The 21219-nt window shown below is 36.2% G+C and overlaps 1 protein-coding gene across 1 annotated transcript; it reads right to left on the reverse strand.

Annotated features, from left to right (window-relative positions):
* Positions 1-2265: 2265 nt before the first annotated feature.
* On the reverse strand, positions 2266-20056 carry LOC125660893 (sodium-coupled monocarboxylate transporter 1-like). Its single transcript, XM_048892713.2, has 16 exons — positions 19448-20056; positions 17909-17977; positions 15148-15199; positions 13117-13184; positions 12572-12652; positions 11235-11308; positions 10955-11095; positions 10683-10818; positions 10044-10129; positions 9548-9660; positions 9251-9321; positions 7282-7368; positions 5659-5873; positions 3623-3723; positions 3098-3210; positions 2266-2450 (listed from the first exon to the last, which is right to left on the reverse strand). Exons 1-16 carry the CDS (start codon positions 19784-19786, stop codon positions 2331-2333), a joined length of 1866 nt encoding a protein of 621 aa, XP_048748670.2. The 5' UTR covers positions 19787-20056; the 3' UTR covers positions 2266-2330.
* Between the last annotated feature and the right edge of the window lie 1163 nt (positions 20057-21219).

Genomic DNA, 21219 nt, shown 5'->3' on the forward strand with positions numbered 1-21219 from the left:
CAAACTAACAACTCAACTGTATGACAAACGGGATGATTTCAGCTTCTCCATCGTCAACTTCCCACATTTATGTAGCAATATTCCATTATATCTCAACTGATTCGATATGTAAGAGCTTGTTCTGGGTATAGTCAGTTTTTAAATCGAGGTAAGCTACTGACAAACAAATTGATGGTGCAGGGATTTCAACAGTCTCGATTGAAGTCGGCATTTCGCAAATTCTATGGTCGTTATAATGATCTAGTTCGTCAATACAACCTCGCATTGGGTCAAATGCTGTCTGACGTGTTTCATGCCGATTGTTAAGCCGTTCTTGGCACACTGATTTTGACTGCGGATAACTCCGTTTACCTGATCAGGATATGGGGCTCACGGCGGGTGTGACCGGTCAACAGAGGATGCTTACTCCTCCTAAGCACCTGATCCCACCTCTGGTGTGTCTAGGGGTCCGTGTTTGTCCAACTCTCTATTTTGTATTGCTTGTAGGAGTTATGAGATTGATCACTGTTCGTTATCTTCACCTTGCATGCTATAATCTAACAAAATATCGACAGTCATCAACGAGTTAGCGGGGTTGTCCATATTCGTATACATATACCATAAATATACAAGACAGAAATTGCTCCCTGCACTTTTCAAACGCATGGATATATCTAGAATATATTTCAGAAAAATTTATATTGTTTTATTTATAGCAGATAAACCTGAACTTTGCCACTGTTTCTATAGTATGATATTATTTATGTATAACAATAATAACTTTCATTCATATGTCGATTCGATATATCCGTGTGAGCTCGAAATAAAAGACACTACAGAGTCGTCCACTTCTGCTTCATGTTTAGATATTTTATTGAAAGTAGACATTAACGGCAAACTGACAAATCAACTGTATGACAAACGGGATGATTTCAGCTTCTCCATCAACTTCCCACATTTATGTAGCAATATTCCATTATCACCTGCATATGGTGTTTATATCTCTCAAATGATTCGATGCCCAAGAGCTTGTTCTGCGTATAGTCAGTTTTTAAATCGAGGTAAGTTACTGACAAACAAGTCGATGGTACAGGGGTTTCAACAGTCTCGATTGAAGTCAGCATTTCGCAAATTCTATGGTCGTTATAACGATCTAGTTCGTAAACACAACCTATCATTGGGTCAAATGCTGTCTGACATGTTTCATACCGATTGTTAGGTCGTTCTTGGCAAACTGATTTTGACTGCGGATAACTCCATTTACCTGATCAGGACATAGGGCTCACGGCGGGTGTGACCGGTCGACAGGGAATCCTTACTCTTCCTAGGCACCTGATCCCACCTCTGGTGTGTCCAGGACTCCGTGTTTGCCCAACTATCTATTTTGTATTGCTTAAAAGAGTTATGAGATTGATCACTGTTCGTTATCTTCACCTTTCAAGTACATAAGGGAATTTTTAAAAGCATCAGTCATTCAGATTAGGGGCGATTTCAAGGTCATAATTTATTATGAATATCACCTTTGTGCGTAATATATATTAAAAATGGAGAATGATTTGATATGTTAAGGTAGTACTCTACATCGTCATAATGGCTGACTTCCTTTAAAAACATGGATGAAGAAATCGATATCAGCAATATTTGACTTTTCCTTTTCCATTTAAATACCTAGCCGAGTAGGTCAGTAGGTTAGAATACTGACTGCTGAACTGTAGGTCGCAGGTTCAAGTCCAGCAGGGGTTTTAATTTTTTTTTCAGATTACCTTCCACTAAAACTGCATTTTTGACAAAATAAAGTAAATTTGAAAATTTTCAACTTCAAAATATTGTTGTACATATCCTCCACTTTTCATCTAAATCAAATTTCTCTAGTGTAGCATACCTCCTTAAAGGAATAATATCTATAATCATTTGACAAGAAAGGATTTCACGTATACAGCTTATGATTTGATAACAGTAGTAAATAACGACAAAATATTATGACACTTTCCCCGCTATACAACTATCACAACATGTACGTTGTGACGTACTTTTTCATTGTGACGTCATATGGTGCTAAGTGCACAGAGGTACATTTATGATAGCACTGTGATTTTACTCCGATAGCCTTAACTGAGCTGCGAATGTTTCAAAGAAAATTCTAGCAAAAATTCAAGGGAAAGTCTTACATCCGTACGAGAGAGAGAGAGAGAGAGAGAGAGAGAGAGAGAGAGAGAGAGAGAGAGAGATGAATAAAAATCACTAACGGAATCCATTGTAGACATAATCAAAGCACAAATGATAACATTCTATCACTTTCCATTCTTTATGTAAACACTAGTTTAATATAAATCAGCTATGTGATAGCTTTGTCACGTGTCCATTTTATGAAGTTCCATGGTGTGTGATGAACCTTTCTCCATAATTCCGCCCGTTTTTCTTTCTTCTAAATTTGAGAATACTATGTTGTCCTGGCCTGTACGACCTTTGATCTACAGAAATAAAGGGAAAAAATCATACCATCTTCCCCACAGTAACGATTTTGAACATATTTTGAACATATTTCAGCATTAAATTCCCTTAATAATAAAAATGTATCTAACTTGGTCATTATCGTTCAATACGGAAGCTTTTTCCAATAACAAATATTTAAATAACCTTGCCTGGAGGTTATAAATCTTCTCTGAGCTCGAAGTATGTGCTCTAAATCCTACTCATACTCAAACGTGAAGGTTATAAACTTTTATAAAATCATTCAGATACTCAAATTTTTCGAGTATGCTTCGATGCTTGCTCAGAGTTGTACTCAAAACAAACATGACTGAGTTTGAGTACGTGTACGGTAAAAGTTTTATAATCTCCAGGCCTGGTCTGCATTGCTCAACTTTAAAACTTCTTTATGATGACGAATATATATGTACCTAGTAACAGTGATTTCAATATCTGTGTTATGTATAAAATTCTAAACAATATTTAATTTCCAATAGGAAAGATCTGATCATGTGCGTATAAAGTTACCCAGGAGTGGATTGAAAGAAATGAACAATGAATATGATACTTCTGAACATTTATATTGCGTGGGGATATTATTCATTTATTACATGGTAGTAAATATTTATTCATATTTCCTACTCTTTACCTTCTGATCAGTGGAATAAGAATTACGCCCACAACAAGATGGGACGAGCCAGGACAATTTTTCGGACAAACATAACAGATACTTCTTGTCCACCTCCTCTGCGTCTCTTGGTCCTACACCCAAAAAAAGTTCATATTAACTAAACAAAAAACGTTAAATTCAATACACAGAAAACTTAGAATAACAACATCTTTTTCTTTTTAGAATTAGTTATACCGAGGACGGTAGAAATCATTTCACAGAAAACAGTAATTTTGAAATACCACAGACATAACAGAAAATGTTGAAATTAATAACAGTTGTTCATAGTTATGAAATTTAACGATTAGCAATTATGAAATTAATTTGTACTTATGATTTACGAAATAAGTGGTCAAGACGAATTGGTGAAAATAGAATTTTTCTCGCACTTTTAAAAATGATATACATGTAATATACAATCTCTTTAAGTTTAATAAATTTAAAGTAACACGTTCAACATTAATCAATACCATCATACATGTAGGAAATAATGAATCAATTAACCTGTTATATAAGTGATGATAAGGGCGATGACGACAGCGATGATTGTGCCTAGAGTGGAGTACCATAGATAAGAGAGGGAATACAGCCTGTTCAGTCCAGTTCTGTAACGGTAAATAATAATCAAAGTACCGAAAGTACAGATAGGTAAATAAACAAAACATAGAGATTACAATATGTTCTGTCTAGTTCTGTAAAGGTAAATGATAATCAAAGTACTGAAAGTACAGGTAGGTCAAAAAACAAAACTCAGAGATTAGAATTTGTTCAGTCCAGTTTGGTAACGGTAAATAATAATCAAAGTACTGAAAGTACAGGTGGGTAAATCAACAAAACACAGATATTACAATCTGCTCAGTATAGTTCTCTATAGGTAGATAATAATCAAAGTACCGAAATTACAGGTAGGTAAATAAACAAAACATAGAGATTACAATATGTTCTGTCTAGTTCTGTAAAGGTAAATGATAATCAAAGTACTGAAAGTACAGGTAGGTCAAAAAACAAAACTCAGAGATTAGAATTTGTTCAGTCCAGTTTGGTAACGGTAAATAATAACCAAAGTACTGAAAGTACAGGTGGGTAAATAAACAAAACACAGAGATTACAATCCGCTCAGTATAGTTCTCTAAAGGTAGATAATAATCACAGTACCGAAAGTACAGTTAGGTAAATAAACAAAACACAAGGATTACAATCTGTCCAGTTCTCTAAAGATAAATGATAATCAAAGTACTAAAAGTACATTTAGGTAAATTAAAAAACACAAGGAATACAAAGTATTCTGTCTAACTCTGTGAATATGAATATATCACTATACTTAAATACTGATCATTGTTTTTATTGTGTTCAGGGATCGGTTATTGCCTTACTCTTAATTCAGTTTTCTCTAAAGGATTTGTGATATCCATTACAGTTAATATTATCTTCACTTTTTCATTCAGATAATGCTTTTATATGCATGTACAAAGCTATATGGTTTATCTTATATCGAGCAAAGCGACACAATGAGCTCGCTCCAATGATTACATAAGTCACATGGTTTTCTCTTCTTCAGCTGAAAAATTATGGGGACTACCCATATTACTTCCGGAAAAATGTCGCCGTCACTGCGGTATACACTGTACTTCATTGTCAACCCGATAAATATAACAAAGAGTTTTGAAAGTACCACAAATGATTTTAAATTCCAGACAACATTTACCATACCTTCGTACGTTTTGTTGTGGATGAAATTTGCTTGGTTTGAAAGAAAAACTATCGCAGCTAATGATGACGCCAAAGTGCACTCTTTACATCAACCACGTTATATTTTCCGCGTTAAATGAATTGCAAATAGTAGTGTTGTAAGATGTTATGGGTCTTGGCTCGTCTCAATGGTCACACCGTAAACCAATCTAATTAAAATCAGATGTTAGATCCGCTCACATACTCGCAACACAAACATTTAACAACATCCCATAGAGGGTCATGTCATAGGTCAAATTTGCAACAGGCAATGAAATTTCCCGCTTCATATCGATAGGGTATTATCCCAGAATTCGATGCATTATTTACGGAAGAGAAAAAATGGCGCCAGCCGCAATCGTGACTTGTTTATCGCGTGGTTTGTTTAGATTTTAAACTATGGCAACATCGGGGGATCTTATCATGTCTACTTCAACAAAAATGACATTAAGAATATGTTCATTTTTCAAAACCTCGAGATCAAATATTTTCATAGCGGTTTTAATCGCTTCTATTTCTTTATCAGTCGCCATCTTTAACCAAATACAGTATATAATGAGGATTTTCATTGGATGCCGATGACACATCCACCTTTGTAGCGATTGATCAATGTTCATGGAAATTTGAATTCTGACGTGACCCTCAATGGGATGTTGTTAGATGTTTGTGTAGTGAGTAAGTGAGCGGATCTAAGATCTAATTTCAATTAGATTGACCGTAGATATACTATTAATCTCACAAAATACTATAGTTCAAACAAAACGCTTCTATTCTATATGTAACTTCAGTTGACATATAAGAAATGTACTTACAAGTTATCCTCCGGTACCATTGGAACTGGAGTAGTACTCATCAGACCGGAATCCACGGTAGACATTGTAAAGTTAGAAACCATTGAGGACAAGTTTCCGGTTTGACAGTTTTCTGTAGGGAACCGGAAATCCTCAGGTACTCCAATAACGCTGTACTGTCCTATCCCAATCCACAACATAATGGCATATGAAACGATCGGACCTGTAATGGCTCCCTATAAAGGAAAGGATAACTTTACAATCGCATATCCAAAGTTGGTTGTTTTCTTCCCAATTCTGTATCAAGCACATTAATAACTGCATTGGAATACAAAATCAGGAGCACAGGAGAAATCAGGAAACGGCCATATGAATGAAGATAACGAACAGTGATCAATCTCATAACTTCTATAAAGGTGAAGATAACAAACAGTGATTAATCTCATAACTCCCGTAAAGGTGAAGATAATGAACAGCGATCAATCTCATAACTCCTATAAAGGTGAGGATAATGAACAGCAATCAATTTCATAACTTCTATAAAGGTGAAGATAACGAACAGTGATCAATCTCATAACTCCCATAAGCAATACAAAATAGAGAGTTGGACAAATACGGACCCCTGGACACACCAGAGGTGGGATATATACCGATTGTTAAGCCGTTCTTGGCAAACTGATTTTGACTGCGGATAACTCCGTTTACCTGATCAGGATATGGAGCTCACGGCGGGTGTGACCGGTCAACAGGGGATGCTTACTCCTCCTAGGAACCTGATCCCACCTCTGGTGTGTCCAGGGGTCCGTGTTTGCCCAACTATCTATTTTGTATTGCTTGTAGGAATTGTGAGATTGATCACTGTTCGTTATCTTCACCTTGCATAGGTTAGTTGGTTGTTTGTTTTACGTCCCAGCGAGAATTTTTCACTCATTTTGAGATGTTACCAGTTTTAGGTTAAGTACCAGAAATGTAGAACTACGCTTAGTGCTGAAGGTCGTAATAGTGAGGATTCTTTAATGGTTCAACGCCTGTCGCGACATGGGACCTCCTTTTTAAAGGTTAAATCCGAAAGACCTGTGATCCTCTCCTCTAAAGAACTGTGATCCGCTCCTCTAAAGACCTGTGATCCTCTCCTCTAGATGCCGAGCCTTTAGCGAGGGAGGAATCACTGCCTATGTTACGTCTTAGATTTGGCACAGATATAGCAAAAACAGAGCACGTGCTGATTTAAATGTTGTTTACGCTTTTGCAACTTTTTAAAAAAAAAAAAATGGCACATCGGAAAACGTGTGCTCTATGTTCTTCTAAGAAAAAGTATGCAAAATCTAAAACAAAAATGTGATTTTCTTCTGAAGCGCTGCACTTCCTAAAATTTGGGACAATCTTGTGGCTTTCGTTTACTACGGTGTGATCCTAGAGTAATATTTCGCTGAATTAATGAGTAAACATGGGGCTGACAAGGATTTCACCTTGACTTTTACTTATGAAGTATGCAATTGAAGAATAGAAAATACATCCAGTATATTCTACTTGTAATAAAGGAATGTATTCAAAATCCATTAACATTCCAGAACTGTAGTGCTAGATATCCTGACATGAAAATTTCATAGGCTCATATATAAAGAAGAAATTACATGTACTTACGATTCTGTTACAGGAAGGGAAAAAAGCGCCCAGCACAACAAATCCATTCAGCGCTCCACCAGAGGAACCCAGGATACTTATAGACGCCTTTACAGGAACGAAAACATATGGTTATCAATGAACCATCGTTCTTCTGTTTTGAAACTCACAATGAAATGCAATAACAACGTTAATTAATGTTTTCAAAACTTTTTTCTGAAATCTGCAATGTGGGTGATACATTTGGCTTAGTGATTAGAGAGCTTTCCACCAAAATTTCACTCACCAAATATGCATCCAATTGTGATTTCAGTATTTGCAAGAGAGATAATTCTTCCATTTCCGCCAAAATTCATTCCACTACAATTGTTAGCCTATGAACCCGCCAATAGTTTGTCTTGCAAGTCATACATAATACTTGCTGTAGCCTTCAATTCGACATTTAGATATATCGACGACGTTTTGTCTATTAAAGACCCATCTCATGACCGTACGGTCAGTGAAAATGTAGGCGGCGCCTAATCTAAACAGATGTTATTTACCTGGAGTGACCAGGGTCTACCAAGGTGTTAATTGCTACATCCCATGGCACTCAAAGAAATACACAGATACAGAACATGGTAGAAATCTACCTGTCCATGCTTTTTTATAGTTTTGATATATACAGGCCCTGTCTCAGGGACCTCTGCAGAGTTTCTGTGGTCATAGTGTTTGAATAATGGTTGTATTCCTAAGGGTAGCTGACACACATTCTACACCCACCCCTCTTTCTCTCTCTCTGGCATTGACTCAATAAATAATTTCTGTTATAAATATAGAGGTATCATAAATTGATGACATAAATTATTTCAATAGGTTACAAGTTTTAGAAATTATTGTGCCAATTATTGTTTGATTTCTGATTGTGTAATTCATAATACATGTACAGGTATATAAAGGGGGGAAATTTTACAATTATATTGAAATTGCATTGTTCAGGGGCCTTCTTAAAAAGAATTGAAGTACAAGAAAATAGCAGTTGCGGACAGGTCATTGTTATCAAAACTCAGGTATACTGGGCTTCCTCAAGATCTAAAGAATGCTTGTAGATACTGGTTGTTATTGATATCAAAACATCTCTCTGGGGTAGCCCCAGTCCACAGTGTCTGCAGATGTCACTCCACCTGAGATCTATTGTTAAATGTTTGATTGACAGGTAGCTTACAATTTGGGGGTGTCAACTTAAAATTGGGTCTTTAAGAACAATAATTTTCATTCGTCCACTTCTGCTTCATACTTAGATATTTTATTGAAAGTAACCATTAACGGCAAACTGCCAACTCAACTATATGACAAACGGGATGATTTCAGCTTCTCCATCGTCAACTTCCCATATTTATGTAGCAATATTACATTATCACCTGCATATGGTGTTTATATCTCTCAACTGATTCAATACGCAAGAGTTTGTTCTGCGTATAGTCAGTTTTTAAATCGAGGCAAACTACTGACAAAAAAAGGTGATGATACAGGGGTTTCAACAGTCTCGATTGAAGTCAGCATTTCACAAATTCTATGGTCGTTATAATGATTTAGTTCGTCAATACAACCTATCATTGGGTCAAATGCTGTCTGACGTGTTTCATGCCGATTTTTAGGCCGTTCTTGGCACACTGATTTTGACAACGGATAACTCCGTTTACCTGATCAGGACATAGGGCTCACGGTGGGTGTGACCAGTCGACAGGGGATGCTTCCTCCTCTTAGGCACCTGATCCCACCTCTGGTGTGTCCAGGGGTCCGTGTTTGCCCAACTATCTATATTGTATTGTTTATAGGAGGTATGAGATTGATCACTGTTCGTTATCTTCACCTTTCATGATACAGATGGCCTGTAAATTGTACTTTAGAGTGCATGTCCCTTACATCATACACGTGACAGTGTGTATATATGTGCCTGTAAATCCGTAAACTGTAAACTATAGTAGCTATACTGTGCTGTAAAATATACCTGTAACACTGTTCCTGTGAGATTCCGAACTAGAAATGACATACCGATCCCTGCCGCACTGAAGAATAAAACTGTAACAAACAGGAGTGAACAATCTGTTTTAGATAACAACCATATGTAAAGAGGCATTGTGGGAAATAAATTCGTGGGGAAAGGTACAGAAATGTTGACATCATTTAGAACAGACGTCAGAGGGCATAGAAAATAAATCACTGAAACTCTACAGCGCTGCGACATTTTATGTACAAACGTTTACACGAACGTAAAGTCACTGACGTTAAGCGGTGAAGTTATTACCCAAAATTCTTGTTATCCACAAGTGAACTCGGTCTGATTTCTTCCTCACAAAAGGTTTAATGAGATCCTCAAACGATGTGGCCACCAGCGTGCTGAGGTTGGAGGAGATGGTACTGAAGTGTAAGACAACAACGTATAAGTAATCCCAATACTCGTAACAGTGCATGGTCATGGAAAAGTGTGCATCACTTAGACCTTAGAAAACAGAGGTCTAGTGGCGCGGCAGGTAATGGGAAGATATAGGGTACTCAATGACACACGGCCATGGGTACCAGGCAAAAGTAAATCTATCGCACTTTACATACAGTCTGTGACGTTTCATTATAAGTAAATGTTTTTTCTAAAGGACATAAAACAAACAAACAGAAAACATAAGCTTATTTCAGTAGTACGCTTTTGTGGAACGTTCTCCATACATCTGTCCCAGCGAATTAAATAGATTAACCGTTTACAAAATAACCCAGTGTTCAACATAGCCCTATATTGCTACTCTTACCTCAGAGAACCACTATACAGACTAGCCATAAACAGACCAGGGACTCCCGGGTAATTCAAAACCTCCATCACAAATGTGGGGATGATCTGAAACGTGTACAGTATTTGATCTGTTACTGCAATACCTGGATATACCAATAAAACGTGTACAGTATTTGATCTGTTACTGCAATACGTGGATATACCAATAACGATTCAAGTACTGTGGAATCATTACAATTCGTGGTGGCTCAATTTTCGAGGAATTCTTAGGTATCCCTCACCCACGAATTTTCATCCTCAACGAATAAAGACATTCCAGAGTTATTTTTCTTACAAATATATAAATCCGTGAAGTTACGCCCCCACGAACCCGTAAAAATTCAGCAATCCACGAAAATTGGCCCCTACGAATTTAAATGATTCTACAGTATTTCTGTAAATATATGCATATAACATTGCACTTTTCCCCTAAAGTAGCCTGTATCATCATGTGACAAACTTCCATAGTGGATCAAAAGTAGACCTCAAATTCTAACAAATCAAATAAATACAAGGTTAAAAGTATGGTACTGTACACTTAAGTACAACTCGGCCAGTGGAACTAATCATTTCATATGGTAAAGCTTCAAAATAGATTACAACGAAATATATTTTATACTTGATTCGAACTTTGAATGTCGCCATTGGTCAATGGATCACAGCCCTTCATGACGTAATAAGCGAAAACAGCGACACCTGCCATACACGAAGTTGTCACAATCACGATCAGTCCGACGCTTTGCAGCATTAGAGCTCTGGAAAATATGAAATATTCAGAGAATATGGATATATGAAATCTTCAGAGAAAAAATTGTAACTCTTGAGAAAGACTTATGTTGTATTCAATGAAACACACGGGGGTTTGTTTCAAGAGATTTCACCACACCATACATTTTGGCTTTCCGTAACGTTGGCAACGACCCGAAGCGCTGAGTGCTCTGTTGACTGGCGCCGTACGGTCCCGTCCAGTTGATCATAGTTCCGATGACTAAAGACCAGAAACTGTGACGTATTGTAGGATCCGGATCAAAACTGTAAAGTAACAACATTATATAATGTAAATCTTTCAGGACCTGAATCAAGGTGATCGATGCGTTTTAGAATACTGTATATGTATTAATACAGTGATGCAGTTAGGAAACATTGATGGTGTGAGGAATGTATGACATACTTCCAGAAGTTGATTCTTCCCCAATCGTCATTGATCCGCCACACTGTTCCCCAGTCACCAACCAGTAGAGTAGCCTTGAAATTGTCTTTTATTAATAATCGAATTCCATTTTACATTACATTTCACTCAAAACCATCAAATGTGTATAATTTTAAATCATGCAAAAGTTCCACACCATGCCGATAAACGATTTAAAATTCAATAGGTAAACAAAATATTTTATGCATAAAAAGTCCTATAGAAATTGTGCGTGAAATCATCAAAATTTAACTCCTGGTATATCAATAATAATCGAGTCTAAAAGCGATTTGCTTTTAACTTTAAAACTCTGACAAAGACGGAGGTTATCAGATAGAGAGGTCCAAAGAGTCAAATCCAAATGCCCTTTTCCGAACTCTTGGTCTAATTAATTTCAGTGAATTTTCATTTCAGACATACTGAAAGATATAGGGCTCACTGTGAGGGTGACCGGTCCACAGGGGATGCTTATTCCTCCTAGCAACCTGATCCCACCGCTGGTGTGTCCAGGGGTCCGTGTTTGCCCAACTCTCTATTTTGCATTGCTTATAGAAGTTATGAGATTGGTCACTGTTCGCTATCTTCACCTTTAATAAGAATTTCTTCCCGCTTATAACAGTGTAATTGATTTTGAAAATATATCGTCTCTGTACACATAACACAAGCTTTATTAAATCTGTTTGTCTAAAGTAATACCTGTAACATGTCGTAATAAGAGTATAAACTCTAATAATAGTAGATGCAAGGTGAAGATAACGAACAGTGATCAATCTCATAACTCCTTTAAGATGTAGTATATACAGAATTCTTGTCAGTATGACCGAAACTATCAGTATAACCAAAACCCGTGTCACTATCACACTAAAGCCAAAATTCGTGTAACATAACCTTAAATATTAGCACATTATATCCAAAATTCTCGTTGATATTATCTTAACTAGTATAAACCAAAATTATTATCAGTATTTCCTTATAAAGACGAAAAAACGAACAGTGATCAATTTAATAACTCCTATAAACAATGCAAAATAGATAGTTGGGCAAACACGGACTATATAATAGAATAACCAGAATTCTTATCAATATCACCCTAGATATTAGTATAACCAGAATTCTTATCAATATCACCCTAGATATTAGTATAACCAGAATTATTTTCATCATGACTGTAAATATTAGTATAACTAGAATTCTTTTCATTTTGACTGTGAATATTAGTATAACCAGAATTCTTTTTCAATACTACGTTAATTAGTATAACCAGACTTCTTTTTCAATATTACGTTAATTAGTATAACCAGACGTATTTTCAGTCTTACCTTAATTAGTATAGTCAGGATCCCTGCCAGCATGATGATTCCTTGGAATGCATCAACCCAAATCACAGCCTTTAATCCTCCCTGAAATCCTATTACATTTTCAACATGGAGCGATGTTGATTGAAATGGTTTATTAAAAATATTCATTTTCCTTTCCATTGATTCTTTAAAAAATGGCATTAACATCGTGCTGTGCGTTGTGTGTGTGTAAGAATATTTTCTGCAAAGAAGGCTATGGTTTTTTTTTTCTTTATGAGCGATTTCACTGTTTCTTATTTCAGTGAGAATCTGAACATTTCTTTGTTTCTGATTTGTATTCATTTTAGTTCATATATTTGTTTGATATTTTTGCGTTTGAATTATCAATATATGTTTCATATCATTGAAAGTAGTTGTGATTGATTTTCTTTCTAATTCTATATTGGTATTGAATTTAAGCATTCATGAAAATATTTGTATGTTTATATGGTGTTATGTTATGTGTGATGTTGATGACAATACGTAATAATAGTACACAGTTTTTGTACAATCAATCGTCCACTCACCAGAAAGGTGTAGAAAGCACATATCACGCCAATCAGTGTGAAGGAGAGCCATTCAGGGAATCCCGTCACTGTAAAAATAGAAACAATCAAAAATAGTAACAGTCAAAGTCACTCATGGGAACCTTGTCACTGTAAAAATAGTAGCAATCAAAAATAGTAACGGTCAAAGTCACCAGGGAACCCTGTCACTGTAAAAATAGTAACAATCAAAAATAGTAACAGTCAAAGTCACCCAGGGAACCCTGTCACTGTAAAACTAGTAACAATCAAAAATAGTAACAATCAAAGTCACTCAGGAACCCCGTCACTGTAAAAATAGTAACAAATAAAAAACAGTAACAGTCAAAGTCACTCAGGGAACCCTGTCACTGTAAAAATAGTAACAATCAAAAATAGTAACAGTCAAAGTCACTCCGGGAACCCTGTCACTGTAAAAATAGTAGCAATCAAAAGTAGTAGCAGTCAAAGTCACTCAGGAACCCCGTCACTGTAAAAATAGTAGCAATCAAAAATAGTAACGGTCAAAGTCACCAGGGAACCCTGTCACTGTAAAAATAGTAACAATCAAAAATAGTAACAATCAAAGTCACTCAGGGAACCCTGTCACTGTAAAAATAGTAACAATCAAAAATAGTAACAATCAAAGTCACTCAGGGAACCCTGTCACTGTAAAAATAGTAACAATAAAAAATAGTAACAGTCAAAGTCACTCAGGGAACCCTGTCACTGTAAAAATAGTAACAATAAAAAATAGTAACAGTCAAAGTCACTCAGGGAACCCTGTCACTGTAAAAATAGTAACAAATAAAAAACAGTAACAGTCAAAGTCACTCGGGAAACCCCGTCGCTGTAAAAATTGTAACAATTAAAAATTAGTCACTCCGAGAATTTTGTCACGCTAAAAACAGTATCAATCAAACACTAAATATGGAAGCCGACCATGGAACTTCATCACTGTAGAAAAAAAGATAGCAACAATCAAAATCAGTTAAAAACTGCGTAAATCAGGGAACCCCGTTACTGTAAAAATTATAACAATTAAGAAATTAGTCACTCCAAAAACTTTGTAAATATATTTTTTCCTGACCCAGTGGTTCTTGAGAAGAAGACTTTTTAAGATTTTCTCTATGTATTTGTATGTAAAACTTTGATACCCTATTACGGCCTCATACTACCTCCGAGGTAATGATTTGAACAAATTTGAATCTGCACTATGTCAAAAAGCTGTTATGTAAATGTACTTTCCTGGCCCAGTGGTTCTTGAGAGGAAGATTGTCAAAGATTTTACCTATATATTCGCATGTAAAACTTTGATCCCCTACGGTGGGCCCATCCTACCCCCGGGACCACGATTTTAAGAAACTGTAATCATTATCTGTATTACGACAGGAAGTTTTCAAGTGAATTTGTACTTTCCTAGCCTGGTGGTTCTTGGGAAGAAGTTTTTCCCTATATATTTGTATGTAAAAATTTGATCCCCTATTGTAGCCCCATCCTACCCCCGAATGTCATTATTTTATTAAACTTGCATTTGCACTATGTCAAGAAGCTTTCATGTAAATTTCAACTCTTCTGGCTCAGTGGTTCTTGAGAAGAAGATTTTGAATGACCCCACCTTATTTCTGCATTTTTGTGATTATCTCCCGTTTGAAAGGGGCACGGTCCTTCATTTGAACAAACTTAAAAGCCCTTTACCAAGAATGCTTTTAGCCACGTTTGGTTTAAATTGGCCCATTGGTTCTGGAGAAGAAGTCGAAAATGTGAAAAGGACGTACAGACGGACAGACAACGGACAACAGGCGATCAGAAAAGCAAACCTGAGCTCAGGTTGCTCAATTTTGAGGTGGTGTGCAGTAAGTGTAGTAAATGTTGAGGTGGTGTGCAGTAAGTGTTGTAACTGTTGAGTTGGTGTGTAATAAGTGTATAATACGTGTAGTAAATGTTGATGTGGTACGTAATAAGATCATATCACTGCGGTTGACATTTAAAGCTGCGTGAGCTGACGTGTATCGACTTGAAGCGGTGACCTACCTGCACTGAGCGCTGTTGAGGGAGCGAAGGAAGCGATTCCGGAGTATAAAACCTATTAAAATATTCAGAGAAATTGGTATTAAGTGTCGTAAATATTCATGTGAAGTGTAATAAGTGTCGTAAATGTTGATGTGATGTGTAATAAGTGTTGTACATGTTGATGTGGTGTGTAATAAGTGTCGTAAATGTTGATGTGGAGTGTAATGATTGCCGTAAATGTTGATGTGGAGTGTAATGATTGCCGTAAATGTTGATATGGTGTGTAATAAGTGTCGTAAATGTTGATGTGATGTGTAATAAATGTCGTAAATATTGGGATGGTGTGTAATAACTCAATAAGTGCCGTAAATGTTGATGTGGTGTGTAATAAGTGCCGTAAATGTTGAGGTGGTGTGTAATAAGTGTCATAAATGTTGACGTTATGAATAATAAGTGTTGTAAATGTTGAAGTGGTGAGTAATAAGTATTAACTATTGTAATTACTGTGGTCGTGGGTATTAATTATTGTAATTGTTGTGGTGGTGGGTATTAATTATTGTAATTGTTGTGGTGGTGGGTATTAATTATTGTAATTACTGTGGTGGTGGGTATTAATTATTGTAAATACTGTGGTGGTGGGTATTAATCATTGTAATTACTGTGGTGGTGGGTATAAACTATTGTAATTACTGTGGTGGTGTTGATTAATTATTGTAATTACTGTGGTGGTGGGTATTAATTATTGTAATTACTGTGGTGGTGGGTATTAATTATTGTAATTGTTATGGTGGTGGGTATTAATTATTGTAATTGTTGTGGTGGTGGGTATTAATTATTGTAATTACTGTGGTGGTGGGTATTAATTATTGTAATTACTGTGGTGGTGGGTATTAATTATTGTAATTGTTGTGGTGGTGGGTATTAATTATTGTAATTACTGTGGTGGTGGGTATCAATTATTGTAATTACTGTGGTGGTGGGTATTAATTATTGTAATTGCTGTGGTGGTGTTAATTAATTATTGTAATTACTGTGGTGGTGGGTATTAATTATTGTAATTACTGTGGTGGTGGGTATTAATTATTGTAATTACTGTGGTGGTGGGTATTAATTATTGTAATTACTGTGGTGGTGGGTATTAATTATTGTAATTACTGTGGTGGTGGGTATCAATTATTGTAATTACTGTGGTGGTGGGTATTAATTATTGTAATTGTTATGGTGGTGGGTATTGATTATTGTAATTACTGTGGTGGTGGGTATTAATTATTGTAATTACTGTGGTGGTGGGTATTGATTATTGTAATTACTGTGGTGGTGGGTATTAATTATTATAATTACTGTGGTGGTGGGTATTAATTATTGTAATTACTGTGGTGGTGGGTATTGATTATTGTAATTACTGTGGTGGTGGGTATTGATTATTGTAATTACTGTGGTGGTGGGTATTGATTATTGTAATTACTGTGGTGGTGGGTATTAATTATTGTAATTACTGTGGTGGTGGGTATTGATTATTGTAATTACTGTGGTGGTGGGTATTAATTATTGTAATTACTGTGGTGGTGGGTATTGATTATTGTAATTACTGTGGTGGTGGGTATTAATTATTGTAATTACTGTGGTGGTGGGTATTAATTATTGTAATTACTGTGGTGGTGGGTATTAATTATTGTAATTACTGTGGTGGTGGATATTAACTATTGTAAATACTGTGGTGGTGGGTATTAATTATTGTAATTACTGTGGTGGTGGGTATTAATTATTGTAATTACTGTGGTGGTGGGTATTAATTATTGTAATTGCTATGGTGGTGGGTATTAATTATTGTAATTACTTTAGTGGTGGGTATTAATTATTGTAATTACTGTGGTGGTGTTAATTAATTATTGTAATTGCTGTGGTGGTTGGTATTAAGTATTGTAATTACTGTGGTGGTGTTAATTAATTATTGTAATTACTGTGGTGGTGTTAATTAATTATTGTAATTACTGTGGTGGTGGGTATTAATTATTGTAATTACTGTGGTGGTGGGTATTAACTATTGTAATTACTGTGGTGGTGGGTATTAATTATTGTAATTACTGTGGTGGTGGGTATTAATCATTGTAATCACTGTGGTGGTGGGTATAAACTATTGTAATTACTGTGGTGGTAGGTATTAATTATTGTAACTACTGTGGTAATGGGTATTAATTATTGTAATTACTGTGGTGGTGGGTATTAACTATTGTAAATACTGTGGTGGTGGGTATACTGTGGTGGTGGGTATACTGCAGTGGTGGGTATCTATTTTCATGCTTTTGCGGTGGGTATTAATTGTCGTGGTGGTGTTTATGTTTAAACCTTATAGTGCTGACCTCTGGTGGGTATTCAGTATCGTCAATGTAGTGAGTACTAAGTGTTTTGATACCAGCATCAGATGCGGGCGTCAGGTTGAAATAAGGCGATTGAAATTGAGGAACAAAACTTTTTAGGATCCCTACTTATATATGATTTATTTCATAATATTCCACTCTTACACGTGCCATATAAGACTTAATACGGTATCCTCAATTTATTGCTGACGTCAGCATAAATAATAGTACACACTATATTTTGTGTCCAATGGAATGTGATGTTATTTGCTACGTGTAAATATTGTCGGACGTCTCAGAAAACACCCTTCGTGACGCCACAATAGAGAAGCAGTATTTTCTGGTAATCATGGAATGCGATTGCGCAGGTATTACAATAGAGGTACGGAAATCACGTGAATGTATCGATAGAGCTTCACACATACCGTTGATATTATCCCTATAGAAGTAGCTGTCACCCGTGCCGCCTTACAATCAAATCTGTGTTCTAGGTACTGAAATTAAACATGGCTATCCATAACAAATCTGTGTTCTAGGTACTGAAATTATACATGACTATCCATAACAAATCTGTGTTCTAGGTACTGAAATTATACATGGCTATCCATAACAAATCTGTGTTCTAGGTACTGAAATTATACATGGCTATCCATAACAAATCTGTGTTCTAGGTACTGAAATTATACATGGCTATCCATAATAAATCTGTGTTCTAGGTACTGAAATTATACATGGCTATCCATAACAAATCTGTGTTCTAGGTACTGATATTAAACATGGCTATCCATAACAAATCTGTGTTCTAGGTACTGAAATTATACATGGCTATCCATAACAAATCTGTGTTCTAGGTACTGAAATTATACATGGCTATCCATAATAAATCTGTGTTCTAGGTACTGAAATTATACATGGCTATCCATAACAAATCTGTGTTCTAGGTACTGAAATTAAACATGGCTATCCATAACAAATCTGTGTTCTAGGTACTGATATTAAACATGGCTATCCATACCAAATCTGTTCTAGGTACTGAAATTATACATGGCTATCCATAACAAATCTGTGTTCTAGGTACTGAAATTATACATGGCTATCAATAAGTACAAGAGGAAAACGCAGCCATTAAAAAGTTAATGAGCTAAAAGCTGCGCGGCCTAATAAATGATCAAGTAACTATTGTCTGATATCGAAACATTTAGTAATAAATTATGAGGTATATCAAAGATTTACTTCTAAAACAATGAATATTACAAACATTAGGGAATTATCCCCTGTCTGAAATAATGGGTAACTGTTTCGAACGTTGGTGCGTTGTTGTTTTTTTCTTCTCGATTTAGTCCTACATGTATCTCTCGTTTTAAGGTAGCTCCATCCTCATGTGACTTATTAATATTAGTGGTTAAAAGTGGGAAAACATTTTTTTGATTTCCACTCAATATAGTCTAATTTAATTAATAACCAAAGAAAAAAAAATGTATATGTTGCCAACTTTTTAAAAATGTCAGACCTACAGAAACAGAAGTATATATCAGAAAATCACACATTTTCGTTAAACAGAATAACAAAAATAGATTTTTAAAAAAAAAACTTGTTGAAATAACATACTGTTTAAAAAAACCCTGCTATTTCATAAATATGTATAGATTATTAATTGTGGATATTAGGGAAACCAATGTATAATAGACATCCAGTAGAGGAAATTCCAGCATAGAAGTTATTGCCCTTGACAACATTTTTAAAGTCATAAATAATTGATTATCTATGGAAAATATAAACTTTTTTCAGTATTAATAGTTTACCAGATTTCTTATTATATCCAGTGAATAAAATTCCTCAGAAAGATATATTTCTTTCTGCGCAAAGTTTGTATTATTAAGATTTTTGCAAAAACCTATGACATCACATGAGGATCGATCAACCTTAAAATTTATAATGATGCTGATAAGTATAAATCTAAATACCTCGAAGAAGCTTGTCAATTTCAACGGATAAAACAGAGGGACGAACAGAGTGGTGGCTAAAAACACGGCGCCTAGCTGTCCAATCAGTGACAAGAAAAACTGGGTTCCTTTGGTGTACATTTCCGCAGGTTGGCCTAAAATCAGAATGGCAGTTTGGAACGAAACAAGAATTGACGCCGCAACAGGAAGCACCGACATATTCCTGTCCGCCATAAGGAACTCGTCCGTCGTCTTCTGTTTTCCTCCGCAGCAGGCATAATAAATCCCAACGACACCCGAAAACAGAATCAGAATTCCGAAAATCACCCAATCCACAACGGTAAAAGATGCAGATGTCATTTTCCTTTATATCTTTACAAAGAGCACACTACATAAACAGTTCTGTTACTGTGTAGGGAGGAATTGATTTCTTTTCACATTCGTCTTTTCACTTTAATCAAGATGGCATAAATACAGATGACAGCCCCGTGTTATTTTCCCCCTATATGTACATTGCATGTACGCAGAGTTCCAGCTGGGCTGAACAATTCATTTTCATTAAACAGTAGTCCAATAATTATTCACGAAATCTACATCTCTGACGAATGTGTACATTCAGCTCTCGTTTTAAAATTCATGCGATGTTTAACTATGGGTAATCACTTACCTTGTGATTCTACTAAAATTCGTGACGGAGCATTGCACGGGGTAATTTAATTGCATCAATAAACACACTGGTCTGTTTCGTCACGGTATACACTAAGTTCTCAGTTAAAGATAGGGAAAAAGTAGTGCGGTATAATATGAAAATAACAGTGTTGTTATAAATGCATCTCTACACTACACACTATGACGTCACAATGAAAAAGTACGTCACAATGAACAGTTTCTTATAGTTGTATCTTGAGGAAAGTGTCGTATATATTTTGTAGTTATTTACCACCGTTATCAGGGGCCTCCGTGGCCGAGTGGTTAGGGCATCGCGCTCAAAATCACACGGCCTCTCACCTCTGTTGGCGCGGGTTCGAATCCCGCTCGCGCCGGTAAGTGAGGAAGTTTCCCAGTTTACTTTCGGAAGGTCGGTGGTCTCTTCCCAGGTACATTGTATCTGGGTTCTCTCTTCCACCAATAAAAACTGGGCGCCCCCAGATAACGGAAAAATTGTTGAGTGTGGAGGAAAACATCAATCAATCAACCACCGTTATCAAGTGAGAAGCTGTATACAGAAAAAAAGAATTCCTATGGAGTGAAACCCCGGGCAAGCGCGGGAAAAATACTGCATAGAGAAAGGACAAAATTCAGCAAGAATTCGTTTGATCACAAACTTAACTCCAATCGTAACTACTCGGCTATTTCCGTATATAACCGCAAATGACCGGTTACGAAAATGGACGAGCGCGTGATCCGATTGACCAAACTCTTCAATTGGGCATTATGGGATAGCGATTTCTTAGGAACTACCACTCGAATCACCTTGGCCGGTTCCATCTAACGAGGCTAGATGTAGGGTACCGGAGAATACCGGAATCTGTCGAAGTTTGGCGAATGAGGAACTACAAAACCATGCAGCCGCGTATACTGTGTGACGTCAATGTAGAATGACGAAAAAACACATTCGGCAAACTTCGGCAGAGTCCGTTACCCTACATCTAGATGGAATCGACAGAGGTGATCTAAGTGGGAATACAATAACCCCCTATCCAGAGTTCCATGCGCTACTTGCACTACATCGATCAGATCACGTGCTCGTCATTTTCCATAGCAGGTACATGTAACGACGGAAATAGCCGAGT

The sequence above is a fragment of the Ostrea edulis genome, chromosome 8 (genome assembly GCF_947568905.1).
Source record: "Ostrea edulis chromosome 8, xbOstEdul1.1, whole genome shotgun sequence".
In the NCBI taxonomy this organism is placed as follows: Eukaryota; Metazoa; Mollusca; class Bivalvia; order Ostreida; family Ostreidae; genus Ostrea; species Ostrea edulis.

Bases quoted from the DNA above. Each gene is read 5' to 3' on its own strand.
- LOC125660893 (XM_048892713.2), bottom strand. From the start codon at position 19,786: ATGACATCTGCATCTTTTACCGTTGTGGATTGGGTGATTTTCGGAATT. The intron at 7,369-9,250 runs GTATATTTTACA...GTTCCTGTAAAG, and splicing joins TCACAGGAACAGTGTTACAG to GCGTCTATAAGTATCCTGGG. The intron at 2,451-3,097 runs GTAAAGAGTAGG...TTATTTCTGTAG, and splicing joins CTTATTCCACTGATCAGAAG to ATCAAAGGTCGTACAGGCCA.